Source organism: Acanthopagrus latus, chromosome 9, assembly GCF_904848185.1.
Source record: "Acanthopagrus latus isolate v.2019 chromosome 9, fAcaLat1.1, whole genome shotgun sequence".
NCBI lineage: Eukaryota > Metazoa > Chordata > Actinopteri > Spariformes > Sparidae > Acanthopagrus > Acanthopagrus latus.
Window position 1 is genome coordinate 26,093,518 of NC_051047.1, and position 23,736 is coordinate 26,117,253.

Sequence of the window (23,736 nt, forward strand, 5' to 3'; positions counted from 1 at the left end):
GAACACATAACAATAGACTGCACGGACCATAACACCGACATTTATCTGCTAACAGAGTAACCGAGACTGGGAACGGTTAGCGACCAGTGTCACAAGAAGCTAACGTTAGCTCGGCTGCGTATGTTAGTTGTTGTTATGCTAGTTAATATCGTCAAAAAGTGAGTTATATCTCAGCTACTATCACTTAATATTAATAAAGACAGCGTCCTGGTTAACAGTAAAGCAGTGGAGATTAATTACATGAGCTGAATACTGTTAAACTAACATTTTTTGGTTTTGTGTTTTACAGGTACAGTGGATCTCGGAATGCCAGGCAGTAGGTTGAATTCTGTTACAGGTTTGTAGCTACAACAAGGTAGATATGTGTTTATTATTACAAGTCGTTATTGTGCATTTATAATCAGTTGGGGTTTTTTTAATTCACTATGGAGCCGAACAAATGGTAAAATTTTGCAATATATCAAGAAACTAACAGCTAACAACTGTGAATAGAGGTTTGCAAACAGGATGTGTTCAAAAATAGGGCTGCAACCATGTCACTCCCTCGATTAATCAGTTAGTTGTTTGGTCTATATAATGTCTTTATTCTGTAGCAGAGAGACAATTATAAAGTGCAACCAAAGCAAATGACAGTGAAATCAACAAACAAAAGGATAAACAAGCACACATAATGCAATAATATTCATAATGAAAATAACACAACCAAAAATGAACAGGAAGAACAAGATTTTTAAAAAAGTTTTTTGATGGGAAAAGGTCACATTTCCTTCTTAAATGTAAATATGGTCTTGTTTCTTTCCTCCTCTATGAAAGTAAACACAATATGTTTTGGTTGTGGACAAAATAATACATTTGAAGAAGTTATCTTGGGATTGGGAAGTTATCTATAAGATTTTCAGTATTTTACAGACCAAAAACAGACAACTGACTGATTAATCGCCATAGTTGCAGCCACACTAAGTTACCAATGTGTGTTTACCCTGTCATACTGTAACTAGCTCCTCTCTTTTTTTTAGACACAATGGAGACAATGGAACCTCATCGATGTAAAAAATGTGGACAGACTTTCTCAGACAGCATCTTATTTGCCTCCCACGTTTGTTCAGATAAGGTGAACACGCCATTCAGTAAAACACAGCTGGGGAGCTACAAGTGTTCTCAGTGCAGCGAGGCTTTTTCCAAACCAGGAGTCCTCAAACGGCACTTTAAAAACATCCACGGTGGACGTGACCTTAAAGGCCCGTTCCACTGTGCTCAGCCTGACTGTCAGTTCAGCAGCACAGAGCGTCAGGAATATCAAAACCACCTCACGTCCACACATGGCCTCACTCTTATCCCCTGCACCCTCCAGTCCTGCAGAGTGTCATTCCTCACGCAGGGTGAGATGGAGAAACACTCGCGGGGCCACATGCCCTTTGGCTGCCTTCGGTGTGACTTTGTTACTCATAATGTGAAAGACCTGGGTCACCACGTCCTGGAGCACAGCCATCAGCCAACGTGCACTCAAGGTAAAAAAATAAAACACTGCAGGGAGTTGGTGTTATGTGACACAAATGCTGAAATCATTAAACTGGGGCTCTGTTTTTTTTCCAGAGAGCACTGGTATGATTTTGTTGGTCGTAACTCTGCTGCTCTGTCACTGATCATAAGCAGATTTGACATTAAAATGTTGGCACATCTGTTTATAGGGAACGAGACTGCAGCCACTGCAGCGTGCACAAATAGAAGCCACCAGCCTCAGGTGACCAGCAGGCCAAAAAGAAAACTGATATCCAGCCCAGGTTATGCATCATCGTTAACAGAAGACAGGAATGAGGAAAAGCCTGATAGGCAGAGGAAGAATAGTAAAAGAGTGAGAAAGGCAGTGGAGAGAGACGAAGCGTCAGCGGTGGACGCTGCACCACTGCCATCTAAAGGTATGAACACCAATCTGCTTGGTAGATTAAGCTGAGTAAAATTCAAATAAAGGAAATAATAAAGCACAGAGAATGTGAGTTCTTCCATATAAGTGGTCTGCTAAGACCCAAGCTGATGGCTGGCTGTCTGGCATTGATTGTCCGTGGTTCTAGTCATTATGGTTTGTCCTGTTTTTCATTTTTTGTCTGTGTTGTTGTCCATCAGATTACCTTGCAGAGGGATCTGAGCACATCTATCGCACCCACACCTGCCCCAAATGCCGGCGCTGCTTCAAGATGCGCTCCCACCTGCAGGAGCACCTCCACTTACATTTCCCCGACCCCAGCCTCCAGTGTCCCACCTGCAAGCGTCACTTCACCAGCAAAAGCAAGCTGCGCATCCACAGACTCCGTGAGGCGGGTGAGAAGGTTCACCGCTGCCACCTGTGTGAGTATGCGGCCGTGGAGCGGAACGCAATCCGCCGCCACCTCGTCAGCGTGCACGCCGAAGTGGCAGGAGAGGACGGAAACAGTCGCAGCTATCCCTGTCCGACCTGTGCTGAAAGCTTCAGACAGAGCAGGCTGCTCAAGGCTCACATGAAGACGCACAACATCCTGCCAGACAGCAAGCCACTGGCCTGCTTTCAAGAGGGTTGCTCTTTCCAGAGTTCTTCACGCAAAGAACTTCTCAAACACGCTTCTGAAGTACACGGGGTCAAGGCGTTAGAGTGTCGTCATCACGCCTGCGGTGCCGTCTTTCAAAGCGAGTCGGACATGGAGGCTCATTATCGGACACACCTCGCCTACCACTGCTCACAGTGTGACTTCTCCTGCTCCAACAAGGCCGTCTTCCTCCAGCACCAGCGGCTCGGTCACCCTGGAAATGACAAGCTGTGCTGCGATTTCTGCTCCTTCGTCACATTTAACCCCGTGGAGTTTGAGCAGCACATTGGACATTTGCACGCCACTGAGAAGATCCACCGCTGCTCTCAGTGCAGCTACGTGACGTCACACAAACGCGGCCTGAAGAGACACATGCTGATGCACAGCGGTGAGGAGGGAACAGATGTGTAATATCTCCTCTGATCTTACGTTTTTACATTTGATGTTGTAAGAGCTGCTCATTGTGTCTTTTTCTTTCCCTGTAATAGGTGAGAAGCCTCACAAGTGTAGCCTGTGTGACTTCAGGTGTCGAGATGAGTCTTACCTTTCCAAACACATGCTCACTCACTCAGATGACAAGAACTTCATGTGTGCTGAATGTGGATATGTGACTAAATGGAAACACTATCTGAATGTCCACATGAGGAAACATGCTGGAGACCTCAGGTAGACGCTTCTGTAGTTTCTCATACAACTGTTGGTTCTGTTTTCATCCCTCGTATGCCACAGCACTGCTCGGTAGACTGAGTAATCAAAAATCTTGACGTGTTTGCTGCTGAAGGTGATGCTGTAACTAACAGCACGCAGACAAATTAGAGAGGAAATGTATTACAGTTGTGGGAAATTACCACTCTATTTTGCGTCAGTCTATACACTGTTGTTGTTACTAAACTTCCTGTCTCCTCTCCCAGGTATCAGTGTGATCAGTGCCCTTACCGCTGCCATCGCATGGACCAGCTAAACAGCCACAAATTACGACATCAGGCCAAAACGCTCATGTGTGAGATCTGCGCTTACGCCTGCAAACGAAAATATGAGCTTCGAAATCACATGCTGGCCAAACATTCTGGGGAAGACAAACAACCATCTGTCTATAAATGCAAATACTGCACATACACTTCCTGCTACAGACAAGCACTTCAAAACCACGAGAACTGCAAACACACCAAGCTCAAAGAGTTCCGGTGTGCCCTCTGCCTCTATTCCTCCTTCAGCAGCATCAGCCTCTTCCTGCACAAGAGGAAAGCTCATGGCTACGTACCAGGAGACAAAGCATGGCTGGAGAACTACACTGCAAAGGAGAAGGAGAGGAACTCTGCTGAGATCTTGCAGGATTTCTACAACAAGCCCTCGACGGCTCATGAGCAGCCTGAACAGTCGGCTGCTGAAGGGCCTCCAGGAGAAAAATCTGATGCAGATCCCAGTGCTAGCAAATCTGTCGCTGGTTCTGTGGATGGTTTTGATGTAGTTCCTCCAGAGGCTGTTAATGAAGGTGTTTCAGATTGTCCTCTGCCTGCGAACAGTCCTGAGTACTGTACTCTTGTTTTAACAACACTATCAACCACCGAGTATCAGATGCCTTCTTTGCAAAATGAGGAGGAAAACTGCGCAAATCAAACTTCAGGTTCACCCAATTTAAACTGTAACGAGTCTGAGGTATCACAAGAGAAGGCAGGCGTCTCGACTGCTTCGTCGGAGGAAGGCGACGTAGCTCTGGAGGATGCAGAATGTGAACAAAGTGACTTAGACGACACCTGCGAGCCTCAGCAAGTTGAGCCTGGGGAGGGTCAGCCTCAAGCACCTGAGGAGGAGAACGATGGTTCTGGTACTTTAACATCCCAGCAAAATCAGCCGTTAGAATCTGAGCTCCGTCTGAGAGCCATGAAGAAGCACGACAAGGACCAAGCAGAAGCCATGGTTTTGGAGGGACGGGTTCAGATGCTCGTGGTGCCAACTAAAGATGTTTATCGCTGTGACAAATGCTCTTACGTTACCAACAAGGAGAGCACTTTAAAGTACCACCTCCAGGCTTTGTGCCACGGTAGGACAAAGGGACACAAGTGCCAGGCCTGTGGTGCACAGTTCAAACAGAAACGAGGAATTGATAGCCACCTCGCAAAGAAGTGTCCAGCTGTACCTCGAAAAAGAAGGATGTTTGTAGGCAATTCAAATACTTCTTTGGCTACGGAAGATAACTCTACTGTAGGTCTGGAAGGATCCAAAGAACTGGATGAGGGAACAAATTCCAATCTATCCTCACGGAAAAGGATTCCCGAAGATTCACATGAGCAGGAAATTCATCAACGAGAAGCAGAAGTACATTCATCTAATTTAACACACTGTAAAGACTTTGTTCATGATGCTTTGACATCGAGTGAATCAGAACACCAGCCAAACAAAAGTCAGACAAAAAAGCAAGTATCCGTAAATGTTCCTCTGCAGTCCCTTTACACGAAAAAAGACGGGAAATTCAAATGCAAGCTGTGTCATTTTTTATCAGTCAAGGTCGCGATAGTCGAACGGCATCTTACAACCTGCAGGAAAACCCGAAGGAGAAGAGAGAATCAGATCATTTCAGAACTGGACCATGAGTGTGGTGACGAGTCAGTCAGAGCAAGAGAGGACTCTGTGGAAGAGAGCAATGAAAGAACTGGGAAAGTTCCTGCCAAACATCAGATCTTCTCTTGTCCAAACTGTGCATTTAAGTGCAATCAGAAAAGGGCATTAGACAGTCATGAGAAGAGAGGCTGCTTGAAGCCGGGTGAAGTCCAGTGCACCACGTGTTCATTTGTAGCCAAATCTAAGATGTCTTTGACTCGTCACACCCTGTTTGTCCACAAGAAGAAAAAAACTGGTGTTTCTAAACGTTTGCGCTGCCAGCACTGTGCATTCACCTGCAAACAAGATCGATGCATGGCCCAACATGTCGCGCTCAAGCACAAAGGCGCTCGACCCCACCGCTGTCGTTATTGTCCTTTTAGCACCACAAGGCGTTACCGCCTGGAAGAGCACGAGTCTCTTCACACAGGAATCGGTCGTCACCGCTGTGATATATGTGAGAAGACATTTGGGGCTGTGACCAAACTGCGGCAGCACAAGATGCGAATCCATGACAAACAGCCAACACACTTCTGCTCGCTCTGTGACTTCAGCGGCTACACGCTGGACGATGTGAGACGGCACAACCTCAGATGCCACACGGGGGAGCTACACCATGCTTGCACTCACTGTGAAGCTCAGTTTAGCTCAGAAGTGGCTCTAAGAAACCACTGTAAGCGCGTTCACCAGCTCCAGGTGTGTTTCTCATGTAAGCAGTGTGACTACACATGCAGCAGCGAGGTCACGCTGAAGACCCACCAAGAGAGCAAACACTCTCAGGTGAAGTGCAACACCTGCCAGGAGTCTTTCAAGACGAAGGAAAGTCTTTTGGTCCATCAGAGAACACACCTGGCTCATCAGTGTCAGCTGTGCCCGTTCGCCTCCAAAACCAGGCAACTGTTGGCTCAACACCTTCTGAGCGAACACGAGGAGGGATCACCTGAGGACAAGCCTCTCAAATGCAGCACCTGTCAGTTTGCCTGTCGGCATCAGCTGGTGTTAGAGCAGCACCTCCGTTCACACGGAGGCAAGAGGCTGTACAAATGCACTGACTGCGAGTATTCAACCAGGAACAAGCAGAAGATCACGTGGCACATTCGGATACACACCGGGGAGAAGCCCTACAGCTGTGAGCAGTGCAGTTACACCTGCACTGATCCATCCAGACTCAAGGTAAGCTCAAAGTTAAGAGGATGAGTTTATCGCTTGTAAGATCAAACAAGTCAGTTTTATTTTCTTGATAGGACATAACCATGTCACGATTAAGAGATAGTTACAAACATATTCATATGTTGAGTAAAAAAACGTGAAAATCTGCAAATATATTGTCAGATATTTTATAAGTAATTGCTCAGCATTTTGAGGAATATGCTTATTTAATTTATTGCTTATTTACTTAGATGAGGAGAGCGATACCTATCTATCTCTCCTATCCTTGTTGTCCAAAAACTGATGTGTCATAATCACACATGGTTTTGTGCCAGAGAATCCAGAAAGTTGCTGTGCCCGGAAAAGAAATGTAATACCTTTAGACAGAGCTGTTTCCACCTGTTGCGTCTTCACGCCAAGCCAAGCTGACTAACAGCACGTCGTAGGCGACAGACATCAGAGTGGGGATCATCTAGCTTTTGGTGGGGAAGCAATTAAGCACATTTCTCAAACTATTTCTTTCAGCTGGTTGCAAGGATGGCTTTAGATTTGTCAAAACCTCCTCTTACTTCGGTGGATTAACCTCATTTAAACTTCTTGTCAGATAAGTTGGAGAGTAACTGAAAATATTATACAAGAATGATATCTAATAATGTCACTTAGAGATGAGCTTATAACAAAGATGGTAATTGTTCTTTGATTTATCTTCTTTTTTTTTGTTTTTTTTTTTGTTTCTCAGCTTCACATGAGGGTTCACCAGGAGGAGAAGAAGTACCTCTGTCCACAGTGTGGCTACAAATGCAAGTGGGCGACGCAGCTGAAGTACCACATGACCAAACACACAGGTATCAGCAGGATGTAAAGGCTGATCATTACATTTTGATAAGGGAATTACTGCAACAACTATTTTTTTTTTGTTGTTGTATCATGTTCTTATTTTCTACGCAGTACAGTTTTGTAAATAGATATTAATGCTCAGCCAAAAAATTAGTGATAATAGACGCACTTATTGTGAAATTATTGGACGTGACGAAGTTTAAAATATCAGTTTGGCCGATAACCAGTGTGATGCTGTTTTGTATATTTGTTGTTTATTTTGCCTTTGATGTTATTTATTCCCTCTTTTGTGGCAAAAAAAGAACTGAACTGTTTAAAGTCATTCAGCCTATCGACAAATGACAAATTCAATCACACAAATGCATGAAATAATCTTCAATATAACCTTATTTCACACGAAAAGGTAACAGCTGTAACTTAACACTCAAATAGATTTTTTAAGTACTTGCCAGCAGCTTATTAATGTTTTAGCGCAAACTTGTTGTGAAACAAAAGATAAACACCACATTGTTGAATGTCATCTTATCTGCAGATAGATTAATAGCACCAATCAGGTGGATATCAACTGATTATCACTGCATCTCTTCTAGTAATATATAATGTGTTTTTGTGAGTGTAGTTTAAATGCTGCTTGAAATGAACATGAACTCTTCCTCTGCAGGGGACAAGCCGTACGCCTGTGATGACTGTGACTACCGCACTAACAGAGCAGACGCTCTCCGTGCCCACCGGGACACTCAACACTGTGAGGCTCGCCCTTACGTCTGCGAGAAATGCGGCAAAGCCTTCAAGACTAGTTTCATCCTGAAGACCCACCAGCGTCAACACAGCGACGATCGGCCGTACGCCTGCGGCCTCTGCCAGAAGGCCTTCAGGTGGCCCGCCGGCCTCAGACATCACTACCTGTCGCACACCAAGCAGCAGCCGTTCCGCTGCCGTCACTGCTCCTACAGAGCCAAGCAGAAGTTCCAGGTGGTGAAGCATTTACAGAGGCACCACCCAGAGGTGTCAGTGGAGGAAGGCGTGGTGAGGGACTCCGAGGCCGGTAGTCTGACCCTGAAGGAGGCACTGGAGGGGACGCTGGAAGAGAGAGCAGCAGGAGTGGAGGAGGAGGAGGAGGAGGAGGAGGAGGAAGGGACTGTTGAAGAGGAAGATGGCGATACAAAACAATAAAGAGACGACACAGCAGACGCTGTCGTCAGTGTGTTCCAAAAGGAAGCTGACGTTCATTCATGTTACTGTCTGACCATCTGATTTTACTCTGCCATGAATATCTAATCAGCACACTTTAAAAAGTGAAGGGAAAGTAGATCAAGAGGAATGTGTGTGCTGTAAAAAAAAAAAAGAGTGAAGCGATCAACTTAAACAATAAATGAGTTTGTTGATGATGAATTTGACTTCATTCAGAAAATGTATTGCACGTTTTTAAAGACTTCAACAGGAACATATACAGAAACAACATGACCTCCTCAGATTTGTACATCAGTCGTTAGAAATAACTCAGGCAGGCACATAATCGTAGAACAACATGACGTGAATCTATGAGCACTGTATAACAGTCGGTTAATAATACTGATGTTTGGCAATGTGACCCTAAAAACTGTGGACCAGACACTTTCAGGTGTTTCCTGGTGACGGTATCGTCCAGGCAGAACATGTAAAGGCAAAAAATGATGTATTTCAGACATGCAGCAGTCCTTCTTCATTCATACACAGTAAACACTGAAAAGCTTTCAGGCGATATTTCCATAAAAAGTGGCATTGAGAATTGCACACATTTGACAAAAAATAACAAATAAATACAGCGAGACATCTCCGTTAAAATGTCAAAGGTTCTCCTAGTAATACCTGGACGGTATCTTTTTCTTACTAGTTGGTTTTCTGACGTGTTTTACTTCTGATGCTATTTTAAATTGGTGGGGAATATTCAATACATATTTTTCTTGAACTATCCTACTTTAACCTTGCGAAAATGAAGCATCATATAAAAGTATAAGTGCATGCTGAGTTCATTCTTCATCTGGGAAATGAAGACACAGGACCATCTCTGGTTTATGTCCTCAGGTTTGACTTCTTCATGTGAGATCTGAGATGCTGATGTTGACAAAGAGGGAGGATGGAGGGATCGCTGTTCCGTCTCTGGACAGCAGGTGGATGTGACGATATCCTGGCAAAGGAAACAAACATGGAGAGGAATTTGGCATCACATAAAGCTTCCAAAGTGAACCCATAGTTCTCCTGGGATTTGATGTTTTCAGCGCAAGTGCTTTCCCTCACCTGGTTGGACGCACGTGAACGGAAGAGTGAACTGTCCGATGAAGTCGTTCCTGGACGCCTTGTCGTAGTCCTCCACCACAAAGCGAACCAGGGCCAGCTCAGGGACGTGGATGACGAAGTTTAAAGTTTCGTTCCACACGGGGTTAAAACCTGCACGTAGGAGAGTGAGGATGACTCAACTGGGAGGTCACTTTTATTTATTTCCAAACTTCTTTTTTTAGATTTAATTTGTCCAATGTTTTCTTAACATCCTGGTACTTATATTGTATTTATATATTGAGTAAACATGGAGCTGACAGTGTTATTGTCACCGCGGCCTCCACTAGAGGGGACTGTGAGGTTGTGTTGTCAGTAAAGGTGAGTAAATATTGGACTCAGCTCAAACAGCGGCTGAAGACAGAACCTTAGTCACTCTTCACTTGACATGTTACGCGAAGTTTTTTGTCTTCTATCGGTAGTTTGTTAAAACTAAAACTAAACTAGTATTCTTGCTCAACTCCGGCATGTATTCTGTTGATTGTTGTGGTTCATCTGACATCGCCGTGTTGGTGTTGTTCCTAGAAACTTCATAATTAGTCCATATTCAGAGTGAGCTCTCGTGGTTATGTGGATAAATACAGTATAAGGCCATGTCCACATGTACCAAAATGATCTTTTTCCCCCCTGTCTTCCTTGCCATCGTTTTGAGAATATTTACGACTAAATGACTCAGCACGCTGGTGAAAATCACTAGTCGGTTGTCCATAATAGTGTTTTGCTCAGCGTAGTGGCAGAGGAGCAAAATATTTTGTCCTAGCAACCCTGACAGGCTCAATGTTTACTGCGGCATGAACACAAGCATGTAGTCCACCATTGTTGTTGTTGTTGTTGTTGCGGGGTTAAGAGGTCAAAGGCTAGAAGTCAAGGGGCGATGGTGTCATCGATACGCAAACTATGCGGATTCGCTGTCCACGTGAAAATGCAAGCTTTTCGAATTTTTCCTCCCCGAGACCAGGTTTCAAAACATGTGCGTTTACACACAAAAGCGTTTCCATGTGGATGATCTAAGACTCATATCACGTCCCGTTTGGAGCCCATTCATATACTGTCGAATGTTGCTTTTATTGAGTTTATATAAGTGACAATTATACTTTATCTTTACTTTCACCCAAGTAGGACTTTTGGGTATTTTTTCCAACACTGGATGATCATTAACATCTCAGCTCTGTCCTTATTCAAATAAATAAATCTTTATTCAACAGAAACAAGTGAACACACTCTCACCATTGTTGTTAATGTGACTGGTCTCTTCTTTGCTCTGGTCCTGGGGCACTCCATAGATCTCCACCCTGACCAGCGGGTCGACAATAGAGCCTTCTTTCTGATTCACTTTCGGAAGCTGCTGCCCGCTGATCACCTGACACACACACACACACACACACACACACACACACACATATATTTACATTTTAGATACAGAAACTCACTGTACTTTCACAGAAGAACACAGTGGAATTTGTCTCATTACATCACCACAAGCTCATTTTCTGAAAACCCACTGCAACCACAAACCAGCTGGACCTTAATGTATTTCTGAACCTGTATGGATAATCGCTGTGGTTTGTAGCCCTGCCGCTCCTCTGGTTTCTCTGGACTGAACCGGGTGTGTCCGTCTCTCATGAAGTCGGGTTTGAGGACGAAGCCGCAGCGGCCGTTCTGTCCGAACAGCCCGTCGTTAAGATCCATCTCCAGACCGGCCGTCTGGAAGTTCAAGGCCACTTTGGGAGGAAGGAGGGAGAAATGAAATAATGTGATTAGGTGTGATTCTTTTTCTGTCTTTTACCGAGGCTGGCTGTATCACATGATTTCCCAGACTTAGAGTCTCAATCTAGTCCAGCAGAGTTGTTTTTCATCCATAATTCAATTAAATTGACTTAAAAAAAAAGTCTTCATGCAACACAGGGCATCCATCCAAAAAGATAAAAGCGTAATTATATAAATGTGATCTTAAACGGGTTCACACTCTGCAATTAAGACTGGATACAGGAGACTTGAGTGATTTCAGAGGAGATCTTTGGTCTACAGAAGGCAGAAGACGACCTCCTCTCACCTATCTGACATCCGACGCTCCACATCTCCTGAGGGTTGTAGTTGGAGGAGTCTGTCCGGAGACCGCTGGGGTAAATCCTGCTCAGCTGCCTGCTGTTGTACTGCACAAAATCTGCTCCTGAAGAGAAAGAAATTAATGTGTTTCTAATGTCCACATGACTATGACTCAGACAGCTATAAATAATTCCATAATATGAAAAGGAAATATTAACATCCACCTATTGTTTTATGTTTTTACACTGTTTTTAAAGGACACCTTATGTTCCCTTTTGTTCACGGTACCTGCTTCCTTAGCGAGCTTCTTAGCCTTGGACTCAGAGAACGAGGATATCTCATAGCATTTGCCGTGTGACCGAGCGTGCTCGAAGCCATGGAAGTGCACGCTCTTACAGTAAACCACCAGGTCCGACAGCTCCCTGGACAGTTTGGACTTCTGCTAAAGAATAGAAAATGAAATGCAAAAATTAGTTAACAAACAAATCCTACTCCCGTCAGCCGAAAACATCAAGAATGTCTCCAGACAAACATCAAGTTGGAATTAAAAGAAACAGTCAGTTTGAACTCTTCTGTGGTTTTGCAGAAACGTATTTATCTTAACGTTTATTCTGGTGATTGAAGATGAGCTCTTTTGTTTAAATTACGGACAAACTACTGGTAGATTATTACTTTACTCATGTTGTAATTTCATGATAGCAGGGGTTAAGTATTATTGAATCACTGGCCTCTCATTCACCATCTGGTAAGATAATCAGGATTCCTCCTCTTCTGACTCATCAACACTAATTGAATCATAAAGCCACAAATGCTTCCAGTTAGTTGCCCTCGCGGTGCGATGCTGTAGCTGCACTGACGGTTAGTTTATTTGAGTCAGGAATGCTGGAAGTCAGCCACAGTTTGAGAGGTCCGACTGTACAATGACGTCATAGTAAATGTGTGACATTCACGTTTTTATATTAAGGATAATTTATATCTCAGTTATTAAAGACAAACTCCAGCATTGTACAGTCCAAAGCAGCCTCAATACATGCAGTCGAATACAGCAAGGAGATGCAGAGGGAGGGAAATTCCGCAGACTCCATTATAAAATTTCCCAATTTTGTGAGTTGTTGAGTTAGGAGGCACTTTAGAAAGCTTGTATAACTCTCTCTCTGTCAAATTCGTCAATATTTGGGCCTTCTTTTAAATTCGGCAAACATTACACACTAAGCTACTGCTTTTCTTGTGTTTAAAGGTGTCGTTTCGTAGAGGCGAGGAGCAAATATGACACAGATCTGCCTGTTTGTCAGTGTTGATGGGGACTCCAGTCTGCAGAGAGCTGTCAAGTAACTTTATGCTTAATTTGGACAATAATTCAACAATTCTTATAATGACTTGTTTTCAGAGGTCCATGATTTAAATGTGAAAAGCAACATCACACAGACGTGCTTTGAAAATAACACGTCCTTGGTTGACTTTCAGGGTTGAATGTCTTCATATCGACGTCTGTTTTTCCCTAAGTGGAGGAAAATCACACTGGAGGCTGTTTTCTTTCTCACTTCACTATCTGTCTTTTAAATATCGCCGCTTCCTGTTTCTTCCCATAATCTTTGCTCCAGTCTCGCCTCGCCGTCTCTTAAGTCCCAACCCAGTTTCCTGTCTCCATCCACTCCTGTCTTCATTATCACTCCTGACGTCTCCGTCTTTCTGTTTTCCTTCACTCTGCTCCGCTGTAAGGAAAACTTATTAGAGGTCTCTGCTGGATTCAAAATATCGAGTTCGTCTCACCTTTGCGTCGTGGTTCGAACACTCAGCGGGTGGGTTTTCTGCAGACGTGCTCTCGGCTTCATCGTTGGGCATTTCTTCATCATCGCTGACTTCATCTGTCAGGGTTCCATCTGGACACACTTCCAGGCCGCCAATCTTCTTGGCTTTCAGCAATATTTTCCCCTTCAGCTCCTGCGATGAACACAGACACACACACAGGTTGGAGCGGTATGTGTAATAAATGCCTCCAACTCATCTGTAGTGTTCTTCTGTTATTCTGAAAGTCCAAAAGACATCCGTTAATGTTATTTCAGGCGCTATTTGTTGTCCTCGATACCCAGACGACTCACTCAGGTGCTCCATCATCCTGCACTTTCCCGTCTTCTAAATAAATGCACCGATGTACCACGATTTAATTGGCAAAATCCTCAGTGGAATTCCTCGCAGCATTCATCTGCCATTACTTCACGTTAGCATTGATTGTCCTAAGTGCTCCTAATGGAAAAGAGTTTGGAAGTTTACTGTATCGCTTTTAGTAGAAGTGGAAGACGGATGACAAGAGATGCACGAACTTTAAAATGCCTCTGAATCGTTAATGCGACCGAAGCTTCACCGGGATCGCAGCAGGATATTGTCTTAAAGCTTTTCATCACTAACTAACATAAGTCATCACAGAGGACGCTGCTGAATTTATAGCATTTATGTTCCTTTGTGGAGGTTTCATGACAGGTTGAGAGGAAAAATAATCCTAGGGTGCCTCGCAGGAAGAACCTGGCGAAACTCAAATTCTAACCTGTGGAGAAGGAAGCTGCTGAGGGATCGTCCCGTCCAGCAGGGTGGTCAGCAGCGTGTCGCCCAAGATTTGACTCAGGTGTTGGGCCATGACGGTCTGCTGCTCCACACCGCAGTGGTTCTCAAGGGACAGGATGACGGGGAAGTCTGACGTCTGTCCAACAGGAAAGAGAAGACACATTACTATGAAAAAATGTCCAAAAAGGCTTTTAAAGCGTCACAAAGATCTTTTTTTCACAACTGGGGAATGTTACATATTGTGCCTTTGAGCCATCTTTCAAAACATTGTCATCACGATATTTTTCTTGAGTTGAGCAGGAAAGTTTCAGCGGGATAATAAAGAGAAGCGGAGACACATGAGAATTTCCTGGTTGTCTTCCATGTAGGTCAGTCAGCAGGGGTACGTTTGTTTCCAGGGGCAGGAAGGTTACCAGCTGCTCCGTCTGGTCCCGCTCTCCGCTGCTCGCAAGGGCTTCGGTTCGCTTAAAATGTTTAAATGTATATATATTTTTAAGGCACCTTTAGAGGTGTGTGTAATCATGAAAAGGTCTATTACAAGTCTGATTGTACCAGACAGTTCTGCCTTCACTATTAGAGACAGTGAAGGCAGAACTGGCTGGTACAAAATGCTGCTGCCTGAGTCTTCACCGCCACAAAAAGACATTATCACATCACCCGCGTGCTCGCCTCCCTTCACTGGCTCCATATTAGATCACAAATTAAATCAAACATTATATTTTAAGGCCTGACATGGTCCTGAAATACACCGGTGATTTATTGATTGAGCACGTGCCCTCCTTATTTTGTGACACTGTTGAGAAATGTCCTATAATGATAGTAGTTCATTATATCTGTGTTTCTGAGCGTGGAATTTCATTTGTTGTACTCACAGCCATTAAAACATCTTTTTTTAATTAACTATGTCCTCGTTATTACACAGATTCAACAGACTTTACAGGGATGCTTTCCTCAGGACATGGAACAAATGTCAAAGGCGATGAGAGATTGTTCTGTGTGATTTGTAAACACATCCGCTCACCTTGAAGGCGTACTCTTTCAGCGTTGAGATGACGTCTCTGAACAGAATCTTGGACGTCAGCGTGTGACCGTGATACACGATGGGTTCGCCGTCGCCGCCTTCCCAGCAGTCCACCTCCACACAGCGGCAGCCTCTCTTCAGGGCCCTACAAACACACACACAGTTTGATGAATAAACCCTCTGTGTCTCTCACCTCAAGATACAATTATTCATAAGCAATTCTCAGCTTTTGATGCTGAGACGGAGTACTGAGTAGTGCCCTCACTGGATGTAAGCCTCCAGGCTGCTGTGTCCTCGCAGCTGGTCCTCCAGCAGATAGGTGTTGTGCGAGGAGGAGATGAAGTAGTGGCTGAGCGGCTGGCTCATGTCCTGGTGGAGCTCTCGGTGCTCAGGTTTGAAAATGGAGCCCTCCTGTGAGCAGAGGTACATCTGGAAGCCATCGAAGGACATGGCGCCTTGCTTCTTGGCTGCGCAGACGGTGTGATACGGATGGTGTTGGAACAAACGTACAGTCCAGGTTTAACCGGCCGTAGAAACTTTGATAATGATGCACACAATGAATTTCCAATAAATGTCCCATGACTCTAAATAAAAGGCTGCTGACTGAAGTTGCTCTCACATCTCTGCTGATTTGCTCTAGTCTAATAAATGTAACTAGACTGGAAAGAAAGACATTCACACACTTTGATTATGTTTTATATTCACTGTGAGTGTTGTCTAGACTGAAAAATCTCAACTTCTGACTTGTGGAAAATCATCAAGACTCGTATTACCCCCCCAGCCCTTTGCCAAGACATTAAAATAATTGATTTTGAGCGAAATATCCTCCCAATATACACAGTACAATACAAACCCTTCAGATTTTTTTACGTTTCCTTGAGGGTAAAACTGATCACTTATCAAATACTTTCTTTTATGACCAAATATCTGTAAAAAAAGGTTCACATCAACTAATTTAGAATGCTAGTAATTCAAAAATATATGTATACATATTTGGTTGCCGTCCAAACCAGACTCAGTTTTTTTTCTTCACTCTTCAATTTTACTGGATTCAGGACATCATACTGCCTGTGTGACCGCAGCAGGTCACAGCCACGTTTACCTGAGTCGGACGGTTCGTAGCGGTCGATCAGCTCGGGAGCGTGCTGAACACTCTGCTCTCCCTCCTGCTGCTCTGTCCTCAGGAAGTTCTCCAGCTCCTCCAACATCAGCTTCTCTCCATCCCCGGAGTAATCCTGGAACACCTTCCACACCTCGTCCCTCTGTGTCAGCATCTTATAGAAGAGGACGAACTGCTCGATTTCCAAAGAGCCGCTGTCCGATTTGTCAGCCATCTGTGGGAATAAAAGAGATATCACTTTGTAAAAGAAAACAAATAGTTGTTGTAGAAGTTTTTTCCCCATCAGAAGACAGTCTGGACTCACCGTGAAGAGGTGCAGAGCATGCTCCTCGTTCATGTCCACGTTCATCATCTTCAGCAGCTTCCTCACCTCTTTGAAAGTCATCTTCCCGTCTTTGTTTTTGTCAGCTTTCTGAAACCAGTCCCAGACCCACCTGAGGAGAGGCTGAGGAAAAACTCCAGCTCAGAAGTGTAAATGATGATTTAAAGAGCTTCGATTTCCCATCAGGAATTTTATAAAGAGTTCTCACGATCAGCTGTTTGCACTTTGGCGCTTTGTTGAGAGAAGACAGGAAGTGAGTCAGTGTTTGTCACTGAATACTGAACACAGTGATCTCCTCCAGTACAAAGGATACTGGTCTAGCCTCTCCTTCTCGTCCATGGTTTGAGTCTTGTGAATCAGCCTGCGGACTCCCTGGATCCAGGCCTGGGCTTCTTCCGGCGAGTCCGCCACGAGGTCCAGGTTGCCTTGGCGACCGTGAAACACCAAGGTGAAGCAGAGGTCGGCGGGGAACTCCTCGGCGATGCTCAGCAGGACCTCCGACTGGTGGCCTTCACGCACGGCCTCCAGCTCACTGATGGAGACTAAAACATGATCAGACTGTGGTTAGATAAAAGTTCAGTGTTTGGAGGATTTTTACCATCTTCATTATTTGATGCACTTCACATAATGAGAACAGTTTGAGTTTGGAGTAGCGTTTTAAGTCCAGCGGGCCTGGTGGCATTGTTGAAACCTTCACAAATACCTAGAAACAAATATTCAAATCACTTATTTGAGTATCTTTTAATTATCGTCACCAATTTTCCTTCGAATCTGTTGTATCTTTGCATTAATTTAGTTAAATTTTTTAATCTTTAAAGAACTTGGGCTTGATCTTGAAACCCTGCTGTGACTCTGTAAGGCCATTTATACTGGACTAGACTGGAATAAACTGCTCTGGGCCCAAAGATTCTGTCAGGTCCTAGTCCGGTACAACCTAACCCGGGTTTTCTGTGTGTTAACTACTTTGAAGCAATTTGATAAAACACAACTTTATTTAGGAATATGTACAAAATAATTAACGTCCCCTTGCTTGATATTGCAGCCCACTATAGTGACACAAGTTCATAAATTATTTGAGAATTCATTAAATGCTGTGTAACCAATTGATGTGGAGTGAACTTGTGGTTTTTGGGGCGCTGTGGATGGTCCCACAGGCATCATTCATACATCTGCGTGATGTAGCTGGAACCTGAAGCCTTTTAGCTCAGCTCTGCCAGGTACATTGAGAAGAGCTGGGGATAAGGTGAGTTGCCATGTTGGGGTTCAAAAGACAAAAATCTTTATATGAAGCCGGGGAGAACCAGTAGAGAACCGCTTGTTGTCTTCAAGTTAACATTTCAAGGAATGTGAGCCTGATATAGTTCGGGTTATTTGAGATCAGATGGGTAAATCATACGGATAAAAAAAACAACAGCTATCATGTCTGTACAGTCATTCTGAGCTCACATGTGGAGTGGCCTCTCCCTGCCCATCTGGACTTGTACCAGATGGTCTGGCCGTCCTCCAGGAGGCGGAAATGCCGCTGCTTCTTCCACGATCGGGACTTGACTTTCCTCAGAGTCGACCCCGCCATCATCACCTTGATATGGGGATCATCTTGGATACCTGCGCAGAGTCACGTAACAAGTCGAGAGGATTCAACTGGCTCCAATGATCCTGCTGTTACTGATTCACTGCAATCATGAACCTTCAAACACTGCGCAACATCAACGCAGTCCGAGAAAATAACATTCACTCACGTGAGCCTTCAGGATCCATTGTTATTCTTGAATCATTCCAAGGAAATATGCAGCTAAGTAGAAGCAGATGTGAGCAGATGTCCTCTATTCACCTGTTTCAAAGAAAACACATTTTGTGAAAACTCAAACGATCCATAAATACAAACATGGACAGAACAACATTTATCTTCAACTGTCTGCAGAGGGTTTGATGAGAACACTCTCAGCAACACCCTGATCCAATTCCTTTTTTTTTTGTTTGTTTTAATTGGTATTCATGACGAGCAGGTTCACACTGGATGGGCTGTACCGAAACTAAAAATCAGTTGTTAAGGAAGGAAATTAATAGTTCCCATTGACGTGACTTCCCTGCTGGTTCATGGTTGTGAAATGTTAAAGTTAAAACAAAGCAATCAAGTCAAAGTTTTTTTCTTCTTCCCTGTAATAAGTTTACAAAATCTGCCCATCTGAATGTGAATCAGGTAAACATGGCTGTGACTCAGTCACACAGGCAGGACCTCAGGAGTTTCCCAGTCACGTAAGTGCTCTGAAACATAGCAGCAGATGATTTATCACGTAATAAAAATGTGCATAAGCTATTTATAATATTAAATATTGATTGTAGCTACATAATCTGTCAGTGTTTGTCAGAGAGTAGTAGCACTTCACAGTCCCTCTATCTGACTGAAACAGTGATTCCAGGTGATTGTTTTTTTGAGTGTGAGGAGATATTCCGACAGATTGGACAGATACACTTTCAAGATTTTGAGTTTTTGCGTGTAGCCATTTTGTTGTGTCTCACAACCGTTCAGTCTGATGGTGAAGGGAACCTCTGATGTTATCTGGGCTCAGATCCCCGTGTTGGCAAGTGACTGAACTCTTCCTGAGCAGAATATTGACTCCTACCAGCTCCAGTTCTGCTCAACCCCGACTTCTTAAACCTGAAACTCCAGCAAACAAAACACACAATTCCCTTCAAAGATCATTTAAGACGGATAGAAAGAGGATGCTGACAGGATCTGCACGGATGCGGCGGACTACACACACTAACTGTGACGATAATTTCAGCATGAGTCAGCGTTTAAATCTTTATGCACTCGCACCGTCAATCTTTACTCTTTCATTATCAGCAGCAAAGCAGACTGAGAGGCTCGTGCACGGCAACTCCTGCAGCGCATGTGCTGAAATGTGCACCGTCAGCAGACTGCGCTCTCCCCTTTAATTTGATTTGCTCTCATGTGATTGTTGTGCAGTCACTCTCAGATTGTAAAATTCGGGATTGTTGTGAGATGAAAACCGCTACAAAAACTTGGCACCGACAAAAGGGAGATTTCATGTGTATTTTCTTTAAGCCGCGCTGGCGTCAGTGTGCCTGTCAGTAAATATTTCAATGAGTGGATGGGTGGATTGCCAACAAATCTGATGTTCACGGTTCCCAGAGGATGTATCATAATGACTTGACTTCTCATCTAGCAGAAGCCCCTCCAAGTCTGCTCTGATTGGTCAGCTCACACACGCCTGAGCCAGCTTGGAAAAAGCATAACAAGTCTTATTTAATATATGGAAGCAGCCCACATTTGTTGACACTAACTGCTGATATATTGTCATTTCTCTTCAACAATATATCACAAAATATAATGAATGTATGCAGCACTGGACAGTATGAGAAAACTGATGTGAATTTTGAGCATTAAAGCATGAAAACCTATAACCTACCAAACTCTGCACATACACCATTCTACACAGTGAAGCTCAAACATTCAACGAAAACATAAACGTGTTTTTGTCTGAATGTGCGCTTTAACATCTGAATAAAACCTGTGAAGAGTTGGAACTATTCTGCATCTACTCAGTTATATAAGACCATCGCTTTATAAAACATGTCAAGTTACTTTTTACTGCACAAAAAACATGAATTCCAACATTTTCCTGATGCCCAAAGACCCAAACAGAGCAAGACAAAAGCACTGCAGACTCTGTTTATCTGTGAAAACTGATAATCTCCGGCTATCTCTGCCGTCCACTGATAAATGTGGATCAAACGCTTCCTGAGAAAGAAAGCTTTCTAACGTCTGTGTCTCTGTGTTCCTGTCCAACAGCCATCCTTTCCTGTCACGTCCCCTGAAACAACAAGATCAGATCTTGGGTTCTTGGTGTTTTACAGCCCTCCGTGCCAGCCTCCTCTCAGGGCCTGTGATACAGAGCTCTCACCGCAGCATGACTGACGGGATGCGAGGAATGCATTCACAGTTGCTTCACAGTTTAATATCACACTCCACCACTGAAAGAAACAGGCTGACCATGAAAGTGAGGCTTATTTTCCACAGCTATTTGCTCCATAAACTAATGTGCCCTTTTATGTTCAGTGCTTTCCCTGTGGAGCCACGTCAAAGACGTTTCCATCCAGATTCTGCTGTTGAAAGTTTGACACACCCTCCGTCGTTCTTCAGACTTTTTTTTAAGTTGCAATTAGGTCACGTTGTGTTGTATTTTTGGGGGGCCATGCTGAACTGTTTTTGGAGAGACACATGATGAGTCACCCGAGGCCGTTTCTTTCTTCAGGGAGTTAACTGACCACACACACACACACACACACACACACACACACACACACTCAGACACACAAACACACAAAGACATGACTAATAGGGGGTAAAGGGAATAAACAGCTTCCACTTTTATCGTGCTTCTGGTCTGCTTTTGATTCTTAAAACTGTACAGTGCGTTTCCGGCGTTTACTGATTACTTTTTTTTCCCCTGCAAACAAATATTCAAAGAATTCAACAAACAAGTGAAGAGGCAGTGCCCGTCCAATAAAAATCCATATATAACTCTTAATCCTGGCAGGGAGGGGGGCTGTGCACAGTAAATTAGAACCAGAGGCAGTAATACGAGACAGAAAAGCATCACTTCAGCACAGCCGACAGCCAAAGAGGGACAGAAACACTCAGACAAACTACAAAATGCATGTTTCCTTCACAGAGAAAAAGAGATATACTCACCAAAACAGCAGGGATATAATGAGTCAGAGCACCAGAGGTGGGTACAGCTCTCCCAGGGAGGGCCTCAGACACTGAGGGGTAGGAGCACCGTGGCTGGCCGATGAAAGAGAGGGCTCGTGGAGGTGTTCCAGTCACGCTGAGATCCAGACTGAAGGAGAGTCCAGGGACTGTTAGCAGAGCTCAGGGCTTTAAAACACTGGGAGTATACGAAAGGGAAATCTGGCTCTTCCCTCCCCTCTCTCTCTCCACTCTGAGAAACCTGATTCCCTAGTCACTGCTGCCGCACGCTGGTACGCTCAGCTCCCACCCTCCTCCTCATCATCCTCCTCCTCCTCCTCCTTCTTTACTGCCACCCCCCCTCCTCCTCTCTCTTCCCACCCAGCGCCAGCCTTCCTTCCTTTCCTGCCACTCCCTCGCTCTGCTGGGTCCGCAGACCTCTCGCTGCATCTGGTGAAGGCCGGTCCCCCTCCTCAGTCTGCCTCGCTCTCTGTCTTCATCCTCCGTGTGACTGTGGATGCTCTGCAGGGTGACTCTCTCATTTCTGTTCAACGACTGATAACGAACTAACACAATGCTGGGAAAAGGTCTGATGTGTTGGGGAAAGAAGCCAAATCATAAAACAATGAGGAGTTCATGTCATGCACACACAAAAAAAAAAAAATCAAGCTCTGCAGAATTAATCCGAGGTCATCCAAGGACTCCTACTTTTTGATAACTCTTCTACTTTTTCTTCATAGCTAAATCTGATATCTGATAACATTGCAATAGTATGAGAAAAGGCTGATAAAGGACTGTTCTGTACTTTAGACCTGGCAGTGTTCCACATCCTGCAGAGCCTTGATTAGTGGCGATGCTTTAGATGCAGTTTTTATTACAATGTCCATCTTGATTTATACGTCCACTGTCCAACATGCAGTGATCATACTTTCACTCAAAGAATCATTTAAAACATTGACTTTGTGTATTTTACTTACATGACTTAAACCTTTGGCGTTTATTCAGTTATCACATAAGAAATTAAAGGGAACTTTTCCTAAATATAATGTGTAGTATACATAAAAGTTGTGGATTTAAATTGGTTATTCTGCCTCCTATGATGATTTTGAGTGTGTTTGAAACATGCAAACAAACCCTCAGTGAATATTAGTGTCCAAAAGTGTGGAGGAAAACAACACTTTCCCCATTTTCAACCCACTCACTCTAATGTGCTCTTCCATTTAAAAGGCTCCCTGGACCTGTAATGACTTTAGCTGCTGAAGCTCATTCCTCATAAAAGGTAAACACACGATGTATTCTTAGGGAATATCTACCTTGGGGATCAGATTTTCTCACAAATGGAGGGCTCGGGCGAAGGTGTGTCTGCGATACATGATGTCAGTCTCAGTCATGAAGGATAATCGAACCGACGGGGGGCAACAATCTGCTAATGTTCCGGTAAAAGGAAGCGATGGATCATCAGTGAAGTCTGTGAGGCCGTTAGATGGAGCACTAAGTGAGCACAGGTGAGCTCATCTGGCAGACAGATAACACATTAAAGAACCATGACTGAAATATCAAACAATTAAAATATTCACTGGAAAAAACTACATGTATAGATATTTTATTTATCACCAATAAAACCTCATCAAAACGTCGCTCATCTGAGCGGCTGCAGTTGTTGAGTTCAGACTTATATACTGAGCTAAAACAGCTCTTTGATTGGTTAGTCAACAGAAAATAATCAGCAACTATTCAGATTAATTTCCGTCAATTAATCGACATTAAAATGTAAATAATCTCAGCTTTAGTTTTGAGGATTTGCTGCTTTTCAATTTTTTTTGCATCAATGAAAATGGACTTTTGGGACCGTTTGTCCAGATGTGCTGTAATCTAACTCGGTCCATTTCCTGGAAGTTTATACATCCACTCCACAACATCTCCACAACTGTCTGTTCATTTTTTAAGGGACAATACATATATTGTAAGAGATAAAGCTAGAAAGTCATTTTCATCCCAGTTCCCACCATTGATTCATGGTTTACAAATCAGTCAAGATGCCGATTTCTAATATTCTGCAAAATTAGTCATCTTACTTTTGGTACTTCAATGACTTTAAGATGCTGATACTTGTGTTCTTTTAAGTTCAGGAATTATACTTGTGTGTATACGTGTGTGTCTCCTCTGATAGTCCAAAGACCTGAACTACAGGTCAACTGTGAGCGGCTGTTTGTACATTCTGTTCTTACACTGTTTAAATCACGTTATTTTTGCAATATCTGTACAATTTACCTTACAGCTGAATCTATTCATCTAGCAAATACATATGTTCGTTACTGTAACTGTTCTAAATATATATGTTTTTATTTGCAGGAAACTCTATAAAGCTACACTGAGTAACATTTCCTGCTTCTGGCAAGACAATACATCAAATATGTCCTTGAACACCAATGTCACACCTCTTTTCCAGTGAATAAGACTGCAGAAGTTCCTCCTACTACATGTCAAGGGGACTAT

At 43.7% G+C, this 23,736-nt stretch overlaps 2 protein-coding genes across 5 annotated transcripts; one reads left to right on the plus strand and one right to left on the minus strand.

The window, feature by feature from the left end:
- Positions 1-19: 19 nt before the first annotated feature.
- znf142 (zinc finger protein 142) lies at positions 20-8,534 on the plus strand. Of its 3 annotated transcripts, none has more exons than XM_037110298.1 (9): positions 20-158; positions 290-355; positions 1,017-1,508; positions 1,689-1,916; positions 2,122-2,946; positions 3,047-3,224; positions 3,470-6,329; positions 7,045-7,150; positions 7,804-8,534. In XM_037110298.1, the coding sequence occupies exons 3-9, from the start codon at positions 1,022-1,024 to the stop codon at positions 8,313-8,315; spliced, it is 5,196 nt and encodes a 1,731-aa protein (XP_036966193.1). In that variant the 5' UTR covers positions 20-158; positions 290-355; positions 1,017-1,021; the 3' UTR covers positions 8,316-8,534. The 3 variants fall into 3 exon arrangements, with proteins under 3 accessions (XP_036966193.1, XP_036966191.1, XP_036966192.1); XM_037110296.1 differs by having other exon boundaries at positions 290-337; XM_037110297.1 differs by having other exon boundaries at positions 290-316.
- A 19-nt stretch (positions 8,535-8,553) lies between these two features.
- plcd4b (phospholipase C, delta 4b) lies at positions 8,554-21,495 on the minus strand. Of its 2 annotated transcripts, none has more exons than XM_037110300.1 (16): positions 21,244-21,495; positions 18,263-18,354; positions 17,970-18,128; positions 16,837-17,065; positions 16,506-16,635; positions 16,184-16,415; positions 15,347-15,548; positions 15,082-15,226; positions 14,044-14,196; positions 13,272-13,442; positions 11,790-11,940; positions 11,509-11,625; positions 10,998-11,176; positions 10,683-10,815; positions 9,420-9,569; positions 8,554-9,309 (listed from the first exon to the last, which is right to left on the minus strand). In XM_037110300.1, exons 2-16 carry the CDS (start codon positions 18,279-18,281, stop codon positions 9,218-9,220), a joined length of 2,262 nt encoding a protein of 753 aa, XP_036966195.1. In that variant the 5' UTR covers positions 18,282-18,354; positions 21,244-21,495; the 3' UTR covers positions 8,554-9,217. The 2 variants fall into 2 exon arrangements, with proteins under 2 accessions (XP_036966195.1, XP_036966194.1); XM_037110299.1 differs by having other exon boundaries at positions 11,790-11,943; positions 21,244-21,494.
- Positions 21,496-23,736: the final 2,241 nt, after the last annotated feature.

What these genes read in the sequence shown, in the direction of transcription:
- znf142 (XM_037110296.1), top strand. Translation starts at nt 307, where the DNA reads ATGCCAGGCAGTAGGTTGAATTCTGTTACAG. An exon ending in TCAGCCAACGTGCACTCAAG is followed by an intron (nt 1,509 to 1,688) that starts GTAAAAAAATAA and finishes ATCTGTTTATAG; the next exon opens with GGAACGAGACTGCAGCCACT. An exon ending in CTGATCCATCCAGACTCAAG is followed by an intron (nt 6,330 to 7,044) that starts GTAAGCTCAAAG and finishes TTTGTTTCTCAG; the next exon opens with CTTCACATGAGGGTTCACCA.
- plcd4b (XM_037110299.1), bottom strand. An exon ending in CACAGCGATTATCCATACAG is followed by an intron (nt 10,816 to 10,997) that starts GTTCAGAAATAC and finishes TGTGTGTGTCAG; the next exon opens with GTGATCAGCGGGCAGCAGCT. An exon ending in CAGTCACATTAACAACAATG is followed by an intron (nt 9,570 to 10,682) that starts GTGAGAGTGTGT and finishes TCCTACGTGCAG; the next exon opens with GTTTTAACCCCGTGTGGAAC.